Source organism: Phyllobates terribilis, unplaced genomic scaffold, assembly GCF_046119375.1.
Source record: "Phyllobates terribilis strain yellow unplaced genomic scaffold, ASM4611937v1 Scaffold_2__4_contigs__length_985480577, whole genome shotgun sequence".
Taxonomy (NCBI): domain Eukaryota; kingdom Metazoa; phylum Chordata; class Amphibia; order Anura; family Dendrobatidae; genus Phyllobates; species Phyllobates terribilis.
This window is the reverse complement of record NW_027362762.1, coordinates 182,758,092-182,776,384: the sequence shown is the minus strand read 5'-3', so window position 1 is coordinate 182,776,384 and position 18,293 is coordinate 182,758,092. Positions and strand designations below refer to the sequence as shown.

Here is an 18,293-nt window from a genome sequence, read left to right as displayed (position 1 = left end):
AATGTACATGGGTTTTTAGTACGTTTCCGCTGCGGAAACGCATTACAAATGCATGTATTCCCCACATTACTGTAGCAAAAAAGCTTTGTCAAAGCCAAAATTAAGGGAAGTATAGAAAACAAAGCAGTTTTGTTTACAGCAAGGCACATCAAAAAGAGACAAAAATGCAATGAAAAAACCCAAGTATCCTAATTTATATAATAGGTTCAGAAATGCTGCAGAAATCCTGTAACATCAAAAACTTACCAAAAGCTCCTTGTGGGAACATATCCGTAAGAAGACATAGGCCCCTATTCATTAAGACCGGCGTTATTCTCATTAAAACGGGGAAGCCTTTTAATGAATCAGGAGTTTCTGACATATGGTGTGAGCCTGGCCACAAATCTTACTCTAGGCGGGGTCTGGAGTAATATTTGTGGCATATGGAACGCTGCCACTAGTCATAATGAATATGATTATAAGGATCAGGGAACCGCAGAGGTCAGACCCCCACTGATCATAAAGTGATGGCGTATCTTACAAGGGAATACAAATATCAATATTTTTTTAATGAGACCTCTTGCTGATTACGGCTGCCCTAACCTTGCACTCTCCAAGTTTTATGGAACCATTGGGGCACATTGCACATTCATTTTTTTGCTCAACTCCATATTATTCCCAGAGAAAATAATGGTGACATGCCTCATTAAAAAATCGCATGCGGATTGTACATGCGTTTTCCTGCCAGGGACATGCGGATGTGAAGCGTTCTTCACTTGCATTTCCACATGCGGGTTGACAAGTGCTTTCCAAGCGATTTTAGCATCACTTGGAAAGTGCTTGTCAGCTTGGTCACACTATATAAATCCATGCAAAAGGCATGGATTTACATAGTGTGACCCGAGAGAATGGTTAAAAATAAAAAAAATAAATATATACTTACCCTCCGATGGCCCGCGCTGTCTTGCTTCACCGTCCCGGCTGCCGGCAGCGGTACACTGAGGGACCTGCCGACGTCAGCGTCGCGTGACCCGTCACATGACTCTGACGTCAGCGCGGGTCCTTCAGTCCATCGCGAACTGCAGCCAAGCAAGGAGGAGCGCACCGCGGGCTGCCAGAGGGTAAGTATATATTTATTTTTTATTTTATTCTTTTTTTACAGTTTTCAAAGGCACCCAGGTCCGGAGGAGAGTCTCCTCTCCTCTAGACCTGGGTACCATCCGCACATTAGAACGCATGGAATGCGCATCTACATATACAGTGATGCGTAATCCATGCGTTCTAATGCAAGTCAATGGCGGCGAAAACGCAGCACTACCGCAAAATAATTGGTAGTGCTTCGTTTTTGTCCGCAATGATAATCCGCAGCGGAAATTTCAGCAGCATGTGCACAGCATATGCGGATCATCATTGGGGAACATGGCAGGCCTTCTACCAAGCGTTTTTTAAGCATTTCTGCAGAATTTTTGCCGCTGCAGAAACGCTTAAAAAACGCATCGTGGGCACACAGCCTAAAAGGCCATAAGTATTTCATTGTTTCATTTTGTTATTCTTACATGGGTAACTTAAGTTCCCTCAATGAGTTTTTGGTGAGTTTTTTTATGCTATGTAATTTCGTTGAATCAAAATCGCAGCATCTTACAGTTCCAGCAAAGTGAATGGGATTTATAGCTGAGCTTCTTTTTTTACGCAATGTAAACTGACCTGCGGAAGTGTTTAAAATCCACAACATGTCAGTTTCCTTTGCGGGTACGCTGAGTTTTATGTGCAGATTTTCCCTAAAGAATTACATTACATATGAAAAATCCGCAGGTAATAATCGCATATGCATATTTAGCGCATGTAATCCGCACATAACTGTATCTATAAAGTTTTGTCAAAGCTAAGTAGCAGGAAAAATCATAAACAAAACAGCTTTATTTAAAACACAACATACCAAAAAGAGACAAAAGCTGCAGTCAAAACAGCGATAAAATTGCATGTAAAAAAACGCACGAAAAAAACGCAAGTAACCGTAATTTTCCAAAAAGGTGCAATAAAACTGCAGAAAATCGTTAATATCAAAAGCTCATCAGATACTCATTGTGTGAACGTAGCCTAAGAAGCATTCCTACTCTTTTAGCTATCGTATATCACAAAGTCACTGCTAAATAAAGAGGACTTGACATTTGCCATAATCATGTAATTTTTTTTAGCTGGTCAAAATATCGCTGTTCTCATGAATCTGGCATTGTCTTTCTTTTATTCCTGCGTCTCTCTGTTTCTGAAATATGGCCTCCTCTTCCCTGTATGTAAATCTAGAATTTTTAATTAAAGTATAGTAGAAAAAAAGATTAAATTATGACATTGAATAGATTATTTTTTGTTTAGGACCAACCCTTTAAGCAGTTAGTGTACTATTTTATTATACAAATTATGATAGAAACTGAATTTACCATCCTCTCCACGAAAGACATGCGCAATTGTGATGCCACCAATTTCTGAGTCACTAAACCGCAAGAGAAATGTACCACTCGGCTCCACGCTGAGAAGCTTGTGAACATACTGCTTACTGACAAATCCCATTATTAAGCTGGAACAAAAGGAAATTAATGGAGCCATGTTAATCATACTCAGCAAATACAGGACCTCATGCACATATTTCCCAAGAATACACACTTAGTAACAGAGGTACAGCTGTAAACTGCTCTCTAATGTTACAGTCTGAATCACTGTATTTTTTATCCTGTTTACACTACTAATCTATAAGCAAAAAATAAATTCTCCATTCTTCATATACAGAATGCATGTACAGTGGGAACGGAAAGTATTCAGACCCCTTTACATTTTTCACTTTGTTTCATTGCAGCCATTTGGTAAATTCTAAAAAGTTAATTTTTTTTCTCATTAAAGTACACTCTGCACCCCATCTTGACTGAAAAAACAGAAATGTAGAATTTTTTGCAAATTTATTAAAAAAGAAAAACTGAAATATCACATGATCATAAGTATTCAGGCCCTTTGATCAGTATTGAGTAGAAGCACCCTTTTGAGCTAGTACAGCCATGAGTCTTCTTGAGAATGATGCAACAAGTTTTTCACACCTGGATTTGGGGATCCTCTGCCATTCTTCGTTGCAGATCCTCTCCAGTTCCGTCAGGTTAGATGGTGAACGTTGGTGCACAGCCATTTTCAGGTCTCTCCAGTGATGCTCAATTGGGTTTAGGTCAAGGCTCTGGCTGGGCCAGTCAAGAATGGTCACAGAGTTGTTCTGAAGCCACTCCTTTGTTATTTTAGCTGTGTGCTTAGGGTCATTGTCTTGTTGGAAGGTGAACCTTCAGCCGAGTCTGAGGTCCAGAGCACTCTGGAAGAGGTTTTAATTCAGGATATCTCTGTACTTGGCCGCATTCATGTTTCCTTCAATTGCAACCAGTCGTCCTGTCCCTGCAGCTGAAAAACACCCCCATAGCACCATGTTGCCACCACCATGTTTCACTGTTGGGATTGTATTAGGCAGGTGATGAGCAGTACCTGGTTTTCTCCACACTTACCGCTTAGAATTATCACCAAAAAGTTCTATCTTCGTCTCATCAGACCAGAGAATCTTATTTCTCATAGTTTGGGAGTCCTTCGTGTGTTTTAGAGCAAACTCTATGCGGGCTTTCATATGTCTTGCAACTGAGGAGAGGCTTCCATCTGGCCACTCTGCCATAAAGGCCTGACTGGTGGAGGGCTGCAGTGATAGTTGACTTTGTGAAACTTTCTCCCATCTACCTACTGCATCTCTGGAGCTCAGACACAGTGATCTTGGGGTTCTTCTTTACCTCTCTCACCAAGGCTCTTCTCCCACAACTGCTCAGTTTGGCTGGACGGCCAGGTCTAGGAAGACTTCTGGTGGTCCCAAACTTCTTCTATTTAAGGATTATGGAGGCCACTGTGCTATTAGGAACCTTGAGTAATTCAAAAATTCTTTTGTAACCTTGGCCAGATCTGTGCCTTGCCACAATTCTGTCTCTGAGCTCCTTGGGCAGTTCCTTTGAGCTTATGATTCTCATTTGGTCTGACATGCACTGTGAGCTGTGTGAGGGGTGCAGGGTGGTAGTAGTGGCGTGGAACTGTTCTTGTGTTTCTACACCCTGGCTCCCTGACAAAGACAAATGTCCCAATTCTTCTGTGCTGTGCGTGTGGTGCAGAGCACTCGCGTTTTGGTCGCAGATATCGGCTGTCTTCGGTTTTTTCACATCAGGAACTGCCGTACACACAATAGGGGTCTTCCACTCCATTTTATAAAAAAGAACTTTACTTAACAGTCCATCTTCAACATGAGGGGACATGCAGTATTGGGTACATCCTTTTCTAGTTTCACAGTTCATTGCACGGCATATTTTAATATTCACCGTCCGTTTGTCCTGAGCTTCATAGTCGACCTCTTTGGCCTCTGAGACGCTCACAGTTTTAAGAGTCTTGTATTGTCTCCTCTGTACTGTTCCCCGTTCGACTTCCCCTCTTGGGAAGAATTTTGAGACAAGCCGCTCTGCTCGCTCCTGTGGACCGTAGGCCCCGAACGCTAAGGGAAAGTCTGTTTCAGAGTTCCTGACTAAAATTCCTCTGCTGCTGGACCGAACGCGCTTCTGTGTCCCCTGGACCTCCAACTACTGCTCTTCACATCTCTCCCTCAAACTCTAACTAACTGACTGACAGGAAAAAACGTTACTCTGACCTGGCCCAAACTCCTCCCCCTTTTGACTGGACCAATCACCAATCCTCGTTCGGTTGCTGGGCAGACTTCACCGTTACTACCCTGCTGCAGTCACTAACCTCCTGTTAACTACCTTGGCTCCTCCTACACTGGAGCTATTGCTAAACACACTAACTGTTTCTATCCTAAACTATTGTGCCCACCACTGCACTGTACCCAGTTCTGATCTAATACTCTATCTATATCTAACCTATACTGACCCTATAACTAACACACCAGACATTAGGTCACATACATACTCCTATATAAACACAGAGTACAGCAATATGTGCAGTAAGAGAGAAGAGGCGCATGACTGTCCTGGTCACCCTCTTACAAGCACTGAGGTCTTATATAGACAGGTGTGTGCCTTTCCAAATCAAGTCCGATCAGTTTAATTAAACACAGCTGGACTCCAATGAAGGAGTAGAACCATCTCAAAAAGGATCACAAGGAAATAAATCGCATGTGACTTAAATATGAGTGTCTGAGCAAAGGGTCTGAATACTTAGGACCATGTGATATTTCAGTTTTTATTTTTTAATAAATTTGCAAAAATTTCTACATTTCTATTTTTTTTCAGGCAAGATGGGGTGCAGAGTGTACTTTAATGAGAAAAAAAATAACTTTTCAGAATTTACCAAATGGCTGCAATGAAACAAAGAGTGAAAAATTTAAAGGGGTCTGAATACTTTCCGTACCCACTGTATATCTCAGGATTACATCAATTCTTTTTGTCCCTGTTCATTGGATATACATTTTATTGTAACATACCTGGCTTGCTTGACAGATAGGTCCTGGTTCAGTATTTAAGTTTGTTAGAGGTTATGTCAAGTGCCAAATATTGTATTATTTGGGTACTGACTGGTAACTTGCTTTTTTGTCTTTTTTTGACTTGTGTTAAGGATTACCCTTGAACTCCCAATATGGTTTTAGACTTTGGAGTTTTTGACTAAAACTTAATGATAGTACTGTATTACGAAAGCCATTCATGGTTGATTCATTGTTGAATAAAACAGCAATATAACTTTGGGATTTTTCAAGTGACTCGAGCCTATGATGAGTCATGGAACAAAACAAAGTCTCTTTAAATACAGTACATAAACATATTTTATGATAGGTGTCTTTTGTTTTTTTCATAGGGCAAATTAGATGAGGTGATTTTTTTTTTTTTTTTTTTTGAAACAAGCTGAAAAATTTATTTAAGCAAAAAAAAACCCAACATCCAGGACAGCAAGTTTACAAGTTTAATTGGGAGGATCATAAGGGTACCTAAACCAGTGGTGGGCACAACGATATGGCCAGCTTCAGAGCAGCGCTTGCAAGCTTTAGTGGAAAGAGCTTGTAATATGTACTCTTTGCTTAGGATATCTCGGCAATGAGGAGTAAACTATACAATTAAAATTCCATCCGTTCTTGACGTATCGGTAGAACAGGAGTACTACAATCCCCAATTAAGTTTCTAAGGTTTTGTTTAGTATTTACATGATTTAATTCTTGAATGAAATATTTTTTTCATATCTTTTTTACACACAGGTGCCTGTTAAAGATGCCTTTTTTTACTAAATATGTGAATATATTTATGTAGTGTAGTGTGTGTGTGTTAATATACTCACCTACCTCTGCCTTCTCCAGTATCCAGCACCGTTCTGGTCCTCTTCTCAGATACGTCACCGCTCTTCAGACTATCCAGCTCATTCTATGAGTGAGCTGAATGTCTCTTTTATAATGCAAGTCTATATGAGCCTTGTTCTGCCACTCCATTGATTTACAATGTAAAAGCCACTTTTAGGTCATGCAGAGTGCAGTGTGACTCAGATAATCTGAAGAGCGGTGACGTCACTGAAAAGAGGACCAGAACGGTGCTGGATACCAGAAGGCAGAGGTAGGTGAGTGGGAGGGCATCTTTAATGTTCATGTTTATTGTTTGGTCTCAAATTTTGATCTCAGGAATTGTAACTATATGAATTCACTGTACCTACCCTTATTGGGTTCTGCATAAAAGGCACCAACACAGACATCATCATACAGAGCTATTTTTTTGTGGCAAAACAATGGACACCACAGCATAACCCAATGCAACACATGGCACATAACACGCCACTGGGGTCTGTCGGCACAGAAATGTGACATCCAACATAAAATACAATGCTGATGTGCATAACATTGAATTCATATAGTATAGATGTGCAAACTCTGCACATAGTTTATATTATAATTGATTTGCAATCCATATCCAGATGACCAATTATATTTCATGGATGTCTCGTCAACTGAGTGTCTCCACTCACGACCTATCCATGTACACTGCTCAAAAAAATAAAGGGAACACTTAAACAACACAATGTAACTCCAAGCCAATAACACTTCTGTGAAATCTACCTGTCCAGTTATGAAGCAACACGGATTGTGAATCAATTTCTCCTGCTGTTGTGCAAAAGGAACAGACAACTGGTAGAAATGATAGGCAATTAGCAAGATACCCTCTATAAAGGAGTGGTTCTGCAGGAGGTGACCACAGACCATTTCTCTGTTCTCATCCTTTTTGTCTGTTGTTTTGGTTGCTTTTTCATTTTGCCATTGCTCTCACCCCTAGAGGTACAGTAGCATGAGGCGTTGTCTACAGTACAACCCACAGAAGTTGCTCAGGTAGTGCAGTTCATCCAGGATGGCACATCCGTGCGAGATGTGGCAAGAAGGGTAGATGTGTCTGTCAACAGTGTCCAAAGCATGGAGCAGATACCAGGAGATGTGGAGGGGGCCGTAGGAGGGCAACAACCCAGCAGCAGGACTGTTACCTCCTCCTTTCTGCAAGGAGGAACAGGAGAAGCACTGCCAGAGCCCTGCAAAATGACCTCCAGGTGGCCACAAATTTGCATGTGCCTGCACAAACGGTTAGAAACCGACTCCATGAGGGTGGTATGAGGGCCTGACATCCACAGATGGGGGTTGTGCTCACAGCCCAACACCGTGCAGGACGCTTGGCATTTGCCACAGAACACCAGGATTGGCAAAGTCGCCACTGGAGCACTGTGCTCTTCACAGATGAAAGCAGGTTCACACTGAGCACATGTGACAGACGTGACAGAGTCTGGAGACGCCGTGGAGAGTGATCTGCTGCCTGCAACATCCTTCAGCATGACTGGTTTGACAGTGGTTCAGTAATGGTGTGGGGTGGAATTTCTTTGGAGGGCCGCACAGCCCTCCATGTGCTCGCCAGAGGTAGCCTAACTGCCATTAGGTACCGAGATGAGATCCTCAGACCCCTTGTGAGACCATATGCTGGTTCGGTTGGCCCTGGGTTCCTCCTAATGCAGGACAATGCCAGACCTCATGTGGCTGGAGTGTGTCAGCAGTTCCTGCAAGATGAAGGCATTGAAGCTATGGACTGGCCCACCCGTTCCCCAGACCTGAATCCAATTGAGCACATCTGGGACATCATGTCTCGCTCCATCCACCAACGTCACGTTGCACCACAGACTGTCCAGGAGTTGGTGGATGCTTTAGTCCAGGTCTGGGAGGAGATCCCACAGGAGACCATCCGCAACCTCATCAGGTGCATGCCCAAGCATTGTAGGGAGGTTATACAGGCACGTGGAGGCCACACACAATACTGAGCCTCATTTTGACTTGTTTTAAGGACATTACATCAAAGTTGGATCAGCCTGTAGTGTGTTTTTCCACTTTAATTTTGGGGGTGACTCTAAATCCAGGCCTCCATTGGTTAATAAATTTGATTTCCATTGATGATTTTTGTGTGATTTTGTTGTCAGCAAATTCAACTTTGTACAGAACAAAGTATTCAATGAGAATATTTCATTCATTCAGATCTAGGATGAGTTATTTGAGTGTTCCCTTTATTTTTTTGAGCAGTGTATTAAAGAGGTGTTCCCATCTCCAAGATCCTATCCCAATATGCAGTAGGTGTAATAATAATAATAATACTATTAACAAATACCTCCAATTAGAAATGTAGTATAGTATTTTTGATTCGCTATGTCTCTTTCCTCATGTGCAGGCATTGCAGGACCTTAGGTATCCATGGTTACGTCCACTGATAAAGTGACAGTTAGCTAGCAGCTAGTGGTCGTAACCGTGGATACCTAAGGTCCTGCAATGCCTGCACATGAGGAAAGAGATATAGCGAATCAAAAATACTATACTACATTTCAATTGGAGGTATTTGCTAATATTATTATTATTACACCTACTACATATTGGGATAGGAACTTGGAGATGGGAACACCCCTTTAAGGCCACTGCAGGGGAAAAGTCTGGGTATCAGGAGCTGGACCTGTGAATCATACGATTGCCAGGAGCAGGAGTAATATAAAAGGGTTGTCTCTGATGGGACAGCTTCTTTAACAAAATGATAGAGTTTATTTTGACATTTTGAGGAATATGTTATTGTTTACTAGTAAAGAAAGATGGCATCCAAGAGTACGTCCAAACCTCTGTGACAACATTTTGAACCTGATTTTGTCAATGTTTCTTACCCGTCTGACCAGTAATCTTTCAAGTGTTTTTTAGTGAGGTCCACTACTCCATCAAACCACTGCCAAAATGTAAAGTTTCTTTCCCGAAGTGGCTCCTGAAATACAGAATTGAGATTTCTATAATTTCCATCCACTTTGCTGGAACTGTAAGAGGTTGCATTTTTGACGCAGCAAAAATATACAGCATCAAAAAACACTCCAAAAGCTCATCATGAGAACAGAGCCTTAGGGTATGTGTGCTGCGTCTTTTAGATGCTGAGGTTTCTGCTGAGATTTGCCCAATGAAGACTCTTCAGAGAATGTCAGCAACTTTTGCCCTGAAGCATCTTTTTATGTCCGAAATATGCCAATTGGTTAAAAGAAGTGACCTGACCATTCTTCAAGCCGCTTAGTACTTTATATATAGATAATAGTGTTGAGCGAGTATGTTCTGTTAACCCTTTCTGCGAGCATGCTTGGGTGCTCGCCGAGTATCTTCAGTGGGCTTGGGTGTTATGTTTTAGTCACACCAGTGTTCATGATTTGCGAGTGGCAGCTTTAATACATGTGAGGAATGCCTAAATAGGCATTACTCACATGTATTAAAGCTGTCAAACAGTCGCAAATCATGAGCACGGATTGACTAAAACATAACACCCAAGCACACTGAAGATACTTTTAAAACACCTGAGCATGCTCGTAAATCTCGAGTAACATCACTAATAGATAATAAAAAATAGATGCCAGAGGCAAAGCCGAAGAAAAAAAGACAATAAAAAGAAGATGCTTCAGGAAAAACATCTGCAATGTTTTCCAGAAGTGTCTTTCTATGGCAAAAACTCAACAGATATGCTGGTGTCTATGAGAAGAGACATACATATACCTTTAGAAGAACATAACTATAAGCTACGGTTATAGAATAGACTACAGAAAAATGTCCATCCTGCCTACACTGCATCGTAATAATACTATTTACTATGAATTGATGGATAAAGAGGGAGATTTATGAAGCTGTTTAAAAGAAAAACTGCCTTTGTTGTCTAAACCAACCACTAAACAGGTTTCATTTTGTGTTCTGATCTTAAAAAATTAAAGCTCCACTGTGATTGGTTGATATGCATAACAAGGACAATTTGTCTTTCAGACAGTTTCACAAACCTGCCCCATTGTCTGTCATTGTATACTAATATGTAGTGCTCCACCTATGACAGGACACAGTAATTGATGGAAAGCTACATTTCACACTTTTGACAGAATATCTGCATCAGGATACTATTGGATCACTTTCTTGCTACCAGTTTAGGCTCTGTACATACATGAACTATGAACCTCCATCAGAAGAAAAAAGCAACACGTTGTGCTTTTATTGATAAATCAATAGGTCATTGGGGTATGTTGGGCATAGGTTAGATCCTTGACAGGGCTCAGCTGACAGTGTCATAGCTTGTGTTATACACAAAAGCCATGACGAACAGCACAAAGTGAGATCAAAACTACTTTGCAACCACAATCAATTTCAATTTCAGATCTATTCTGACATATCAAGTAAAAAAAAAAGAAAGGAGAAAAATACCAATGCCCTCATTCATCAAGACCGGCGATTTTCTCGTTGGTTTTAATGATGGGGCATGTTGGAGTCAGACGCTCCTGTTTCATGAAGCAGGAGTATCTGACATGTGGCTATGCCAGAAATCTTAGTCGAAGACTGGAGTACGATTTGTGACATAGAGAATGTCACAGCTCATGATGAATTAGACAAGTTGTGGTGTCATGCCCCAGCTCCGCCAAAATGGGAGAAAATTGTAGAACCTGGTGTGAAAACAACAAAAATCATAAGACTTTTGTGCAACTCTGAGTTGTGCCAAAATCTTGCAACTTTTCAAAGCAATTTACACCAGAATTCTGGCGAAATTGCTTTGATGAATCGGGGCCCAAGTTTATTGTTTTCCATCTGTGATGATCTATGTGATGCTGTCATCACAACCATATTGAACACATGCATTTCAGAATTGGGGGACCAAAAGGCACCCAACATTGCAATATTCAGTTTCACCTGTTTCTTTACACTGGATCCAACCAAGATACGTTTTTAACTACTTCATGCAATATTCATTTGTTATTAGTAAAAACACCAAAGACAAAGCGATCATACATAAATCATATATTAACATCAATATAGTATTTTATAATAGGTCGCAGTTCTCCTTTTTCACTAAATGATCTAAAAAAATGTAACCATATCAATATGATTTTTACATTAATTATTACCTTGTTAAACTGGGTCCAGGATACCTGGCGCTCTTTTAGATCATCATAGCCAAGGCAATTGTCTCCAAAGATCTTCTGAGCAAGAAACCAGAAATGATCCTTCGACAGCTCATGTTTTGTTCCCACCTCAGACATGAATTTCATATTCAAGGTGGTACACATCTTTCTCCAAGGCACTTTCTCTTGTACATAAAAGGGTTGTCTTGCCTGTCAATGATAACAGTACAAAGAGTGAGCTACATATAATTGACCTTCTGGTTACATAATTTGGAAATTACAAAGATGATGAGCGGTACAATTGCAATCTACAGCAAAGCCTTCCATACATATTAGATGGCTCTCGGCCGAATGATGGTGCCTTGTACCTTACTCTGTAGTTTGCTTGGTCTTTTGACCACTAGTACTTCTGTTTGTTTGTCTTTGCTCTGCTACAATTTCTGCTAGGAGGTGTCCAACTATATCCCAGTCCTTAGTTCTTGTAGGGACTCTTCCCTTATATCTATAGGTCTGCGTTCAGACTAGCAGAGGACTTAGGCGGGTCTGTTCACAAGGAACAGGTCCCCCGCTGCATCGTAGGGAATCAGCTTAGTCCTATTGTAGGGACAGTTTTCCTATCTTTCCTTAGTGTTTGTAGCAGTTCATAACAGTAAGTCCAGCCCAAAAATAAAACACGCTAAGGAAAGAAATCCTGATTTCAGCATGGTGTCGGTTCAGGAGTTGGCTCAACGCCTGCAGGGACTGTCTTTGGAGGTGGCCGAGCTCCAGCAACACGTGAGTAAATGTTCTGGTGCGCATTTTGTCGAACCGAAGGTAGGACTGCCAGATTTTTTTTATGGTAAACGGCAAGATTTTTTTTCCTTTTAAAAACGCTTGTTTATTATATTTTCGTTTAAGACCCAGATCCTCGGGGAATGAATCACAGCGCATTGGGTTTATAATGTCACTTTTGCGCAAAGAACCACAGGGATGGGCCTTTTCTCTACAACCTAATGATCCGTGTTTTAGATCTGTGGAAGATTTTTTTTCTGCTATGGGGTTGTTGTATGATGATCCTGATCGAGTCTCATCTGCTGAAACTGAATTAAGACGTTTGAAGCAGGGATCAGGTAATGTGGAAAATTATTGTACATACTTCAGAAGATGGTCGGCTGAAGTGGAATGGAATGACTCAGCATTAAAATGTTTGTTTCTTGATGGTCTAGGTGAAAGGGTTAAGGATCTGCTGATTGCCTCCTGCAAGGTTCCAGGTTTTGGGAAGGCAATGCAATTAGCCATACGTGTGGACAGGAGACTGCGTGCTAGGAGTAATGAAGAGAAATCTACTGCTATGGCAGCTCCTAGTTTTCAGAGGGTCTGTTCGGAGGATGGAGAACCGATGGAAATTGGGGCGATGTCACCCTACTCTCAGGAAAAAGACCGCAGGTTTGCTAAAGGATTGTGTTTTTATTGTGGTAAATCTGACCACTTTATTAAGAACTGTGTGCTTCGTTTGAACAAAGAAAAAAAAAAAGGTCAGTTACTCCCGCATAGCTTGTTTAAACTCAAAAGGAGTATTTCTTTCTGGAAGCACCTCATTTCAGGAGGAGTTGATTGAGTTTCGGGTATTTGTGGATTGTGGTTCTACACTCAATGTGATTGATGAGGTTTTTTGGAAAAATTTAAATTAGAATCCAAACTTTTGTCATCTCCTATTTCTGTGGTTGCTGTTGATGGCTCTCCCTTGAAAGGTATTACTCACAAGGTTTTTGAATTTCCCCTCACCATTAATGGTATCCACCAAGAGAATTTGGATTTGGCGGTATTAAATAATTTGCCTGCTCCAGTGGTTTTGGGGTTACCCTGGTTAAAATTGCACAATCCTGTACTGGACTGGTCTACCAATGAAATTAAGTCTTGGAGTCCTAAGTGTTATGATAGATGTTGCAACGGTCGCATTGCTGCTGTGGAAAGAGGGGAATTACATGTACCTATTCAGGATTTTTGGAAGGGTTTTTTCTGAGGAGGAGTCGCAAGTTTTGACTCCTCATAGGGACTATGATTGTACTATTGAGTTTGTCCCTGGAGCAACTCTTCCCAAGAGTCGCTTATTTAATCTTACTATCCCTGAGAGAAAGGCCTTGGAGGAATACATACAGACAAGCTTGGCCGCCGGTCACATTAAACCTTCTAAGTCACCTGTGGCTGTTGGATTCTTTTTTGTAAAAAAAAAAGGACGGCGGTTTACGTCCATGTCAGGACTTTCGCGAAATTAATAAAATTACAATACGCAATTCCTACCCACTGCCTTTAATTCCTGACTTGTTCAACCAGTTAGTGGGGGCCAAGTGGTTCTCTAAGATTGATCTCCGGGGGGCATACAATTTGTTGCGTATGAAGGAAGGTGATGAGTGGAAAACTGCTTTTAACACTCCAGTGGGTCATTTTGAGAATCTGGTTATGCCCTTTGGTCTTACCAACGCACCAGCGTTTTTTCAGAACCTTATTAATGACATCCTAAGACCGTTGATCGGTAAGAATGTGGTGGTGTATTTGGATGACATTTTGATTTTTGCGCCGGATCTGGAGTCTCATTGGCAGAGCGTACATGAGGTATTGCAGTTGTTAAGTGACAATTCACTTTTTGCTAAGCTGGAGAATGTGGGTTCGCTGTGCAGAGAATTAGTTTTTTGGGCTACGTTATCTCCAGCGAGGGATTTGAGATGGACCCGGTGAAGGTTCAGGTGGTTCAGGAATGGCCTAGGCCTATTGGTTTGAAACCAATACAGAGATTTTTTGGTTTTGCCAATTATTACAGAAAATTCATTAAGAATTTTCCTATAATTGTTAAGCCGCTGACCGATCTCACCAGGAAAGGTGCGAATACAGTCCAGTGGACTACTGAGGCCATTGAACCTTTTGTGTATCTCAAGGAGAGGTTCAGTTCTGCCCCCATCCTTGTGCAGCCTGATGAGACCAAGCCTTTTTTGGTCGAGGTTGATGCTTCTTCGGTGGGGGTCGGTGCTGTTTTGTCTCAGGAAAACAAGGATGGAGTACATCCCTGTGCCTTTTTTTCAAAAAAATTTTCTGAGACCGAACTTAATTACGATGTCGGTAATCGGGAATTGCTGGCGATTAAACTCTCATTTGAACATTGGCGTCATCTCTTGGAAGGTGCTAAATTTCCCATTCAGGTTTTCACTGATCATAAAAATCTGATCTATCTTGATGCTGCCAAGCGCTTGAATGCCCATCAAGCTAGGTGGGCACTTTTTTTTTTGCGGTTTAATTTTTCCGTTACTTACATTCCGGGTACCAAGAATGTAAAAGCTGATGCTTTATCTCGCAGTTTTTCTCCCATGGTTGGTACCGAGGAGGAGGAGAGCATTTTACAGGAAGGTGTTGTGATAGCAGCATTGGACTCCGTTTTGGAAGATGGGATTCTGAAAGCCCAGGAGGATGCCCCATCTAACACTCCCCATGGGAGGTTGTTTGTGCCTAGGAACTTTAGGAGAGATTTGTTTGTGGAGTGTCATGAGTCTCGGTTGGCAGGTCATCCAGGAATTTCGGAGACTAAGAGACTTGTAGGTCGCAGTTTTTGGTGGCCTGGGTGGCAGAAGGAAGTCATTAAGTGGGTGCGTCAATGTACTGTGTGTGCTAGATCTAAGTCTTCACATGCTCCTGCTGCGGGGTTGCTTTGCCCTCTGGAGGTTCCTAGTGCTCCTTGGACGCATCTTGCTATTGATTTTATTACTGACCTTCCTGCCTCTGAGGGTTTCACTGTTATCTGGGTGGTCGTGGACCGTTTTAGCAAGATGTGTCACTTGGTTCCCTTCATCAAACTGCCCTGCGCCAAGACACTCGCTAAGGCTTTTGTTAAAGAAATTGTCAGGCTCCATGGCGTTCCTACCGACATTGTTTCCGATAGGGGACCTCAGTTCGTGGCTCGTTTTTTGGCGTGCCTTTTGTGACAGGTTGGGAGTCCATTTGTCATTTTCATCTGGTTATCATCCTGAGTCTAATGGACAGACAGAAAGAGAGAACCAGGATGTTGAACAGTTTTTGCGTTGTTTTGTGGCTGACAATCAAGAGGGGTGGTCTGAGTTTCTGCCACTGGCTGAATTTGCTCTTAACAACCATACATCCTCTTCTGCTGGGTGTTCTCCTTTTTTTGTTGTACTGGGAGACATCCGTCGTTTCGGTCATTCTCCAAATTGGTATCGGCTGTGCCGGAGGAGAATTTTTCCGGTGATTTGGAGAGAGTTTGGACTGATGTACGTCGTAACCTTCAAGAGGCTAACAAAAAATCCAAGAGGTACTTTGACAGGAAACGTCAAGAGGTTTTGTTTACTGTTGGGGACATGGTTTGGTTGTCCTCTAGGAATCTGCGGTTGAGGATTCCTTCTAAGAAATTGGGCCCGAAGTTTGTGGGTCCGTTTAAGGTGCTTCAGGTAGTTAACCAATCTGCTGTTAGGTTGGATGTTCCTACCTCCTGGAAGATTAATCCGGTGTTTCATGTTTCCTTATTGAAAAAAGCTGATGTTTCTGATAGGGACGCCACTGTCTCTGTTCCTCCGGTGGAGGAAGACGGTGAATATGAAATTTCTCGCATCCTTAATTCTAGATGGCATTGAGAGAGATTGCAGTATCTCGTCGCTTGGAAAGGTTTCGGTCCCGAGGATAACTCCTGGGTAAGGGCGGATGATGTCTCTGCTCCTAGACTTGTCGGAGCGTTTCACAGGAGGTTTACTGATAGACCTGGGCCTGGAGGATCCTCATAGAAGAGGTAGTACTGTTAGAACCCTCCTGTTAGTTTTTTCTATTTTGCTGGTCACATGACTTTTTGCCTATTTAATCCAGCTCCGCCCTCCTGGCCTTGCTGGACTTCAGTGTTACATTTACTCTTAAGCTAGCCAGGTGCCTTGTACCTTACTCTGTAGTTTGCTTGGTCTTTTGACCACTAGTACTTCTGTTTGTTTGTTTGTCTTTGCTCTGCTACAATTTCTGCTAGGAGGTGTCCAACTATATCCCAGTCCTTAGTTCTTGTAGGGACCCCTCCCTTATATCTATAGGTCTGCGTTCAGACTAGCCGAGGACTTAGGCGGGTCTGTTCACAAGGAACAGGTCCCTCGCTGCATCGTAGGGAATCCGCTTAGTCCTATTGTAGGGACAGTTTTCCTATCTTTCCTTAGTGTTTGTAGAAGTTCATAACAGTCACCTCTCCCCCCCCAGGTAATGCCCCAAGCAGGATGTCACCTCTCCCTCCCATATAATGCCCCATGCAGGATGTTACCCCCCCATATAATGCCCTATGCAGGATGTCACCTCCCCCCCCCCATATAATGGCCCATGCAGGATGTCACCTCTCCCCCCCCCATATAATGCCCCATGCAGGATGTCACCTCCCCCCATATAATGCCCCATGCAGGATGTCACTTGTGCCCCCCACCATATAATGCCCCTTGCCTCCATACATAAAAAAAAAAATCAAATACTCGCCTCACTTCTCACCTGCTGCCGCTGCTCCGGACCCCTCACCTGCGCTGGCGTCTTCCCGCTCTGCGCTGCCTGTGACAGCTCAGGAGAGAGCGAGGTGTACAGTCGTCACCGCGCCTCTGACCTGAGACGTCACAGTGCAGCAGCCACGGAAGAGACCGGAGCTGCTACGGAGGCCCTGGTAGAGGTAAGTATTGTGCTGGGGCCCTGAGCAAGCGGGGAGGAGCGGGCGCTGACTCCGGCACCGCACCGCTCATGGGTCCCATAGAGCGTGCCGGGGTGCCCGACAGTGAGTGGGGCCCCCTGCCTGCTCAGGGCACTGACACTTGCCCGGGTGCACCGGGTGCTGTTCCATTGGACTCAAACCAGGAGGACTTAAATCAGCAATCTGCAGTACTCCAACTGTTGTAAAACTGCAATTTACCTGTTTGTCAGGGTACACAGGGTGTTGTTGATGCACAACAGCTGATGTAATCCTTCCAACCTATACTGTTTCCTCTAACAAGACTAGAACTCACTAGGACCGCGCCAATGTCAGCAGCGCTGTCCAAATGCTGCCTGTCTATGAACAGTCGGGTCAAGCTCTAAGGGCATCAAAAAGATCTAACACAAATGTGTACTTAGCTCTGCACCCAGGCTCCATAGTCATCCAGTTATTAACCCTTTTAGGATATATAGGAGATATAGCTATATGACTGCGGTATGACGACACAAAAAATTGGTTTGTGTTGACATTTTCTGAGACCCGTAACTTTTTTTTATTTTTCCTTCAATGGAGAACTGAGGTTAGTTTTTGTACCCTGAACTGACATTTTTAGTGATACATTTTTGGGATACATATGCCATTTCAATCTCTTTTTATTCCATTTTTTGGGCAATGTGTGGTAACTATACATTTTGTGGCAAGCAATAATGAAAATGTGCATCACAGGTTAAGAAGGTAAATCATACTGTACTTTTATTTTCTATGCTGCTTTCTATACAATGACGTGTAACGCTTCATACACGTGACTGTTTTTTTACCGAGACCTTAAAAGATCTGCAATACTAGTGCATGGGGTCATTAATGTACCACTGAAAAGTCCATACAGAGGGGATTTTTTAATCGCTTCATATGAGAAATAAAATATTATTTATTATTATTATTAATTTATATAGCGCCATTGATTCCATGGCGCTGTACATAAGAAGGGGTTACATACCAAATACAGATATCACTTACAGTAAACAAACTAACATTGATGGAACGGTACGGAGGGAAGCGGACCCTGCCCTTGCGGGCTTACATTCTACAGGAAAGGGGCAGAGACAGTAGGTTGAGGGATTGCAGGAGTTCCGGTGTTGTTGGTTGAGGTGGCAGCAAGCAAGGTCATGGCAGGCAG

General features: G+C 42.5%; 1 protein-coding gene across 1 annotated transcript in view; it reads right to left on the bottom strand.

Annotated features, from left to right (window-relative positions):
* Positions 1-18,293, bottom strand: part of STAT6 (signal transducer and activator of transcription 6) — a 202,675-nt gene that overhangs the window by 35,323 nt on the left and 149,059 nt on the right. The window contains exons 13-15 of the mRNA XM_073663346.1: positions 11,440-11,646; positions 9,193-9,287; positions 2,415-2,551 (exon numbers count right to left, since the gene is read on the bottom strand). Coding sequence (XP_073519447.1) covers positions 2,415-2,551; positions 9,193-9,287; positions 11,440-11,646 — 439 coding nt within the window. The remainder of the gene's footprint in view (positions 1-2,414; positions 2,552-9,192; positions 9,288-11,439; positions 11,647-18,293) is intronic.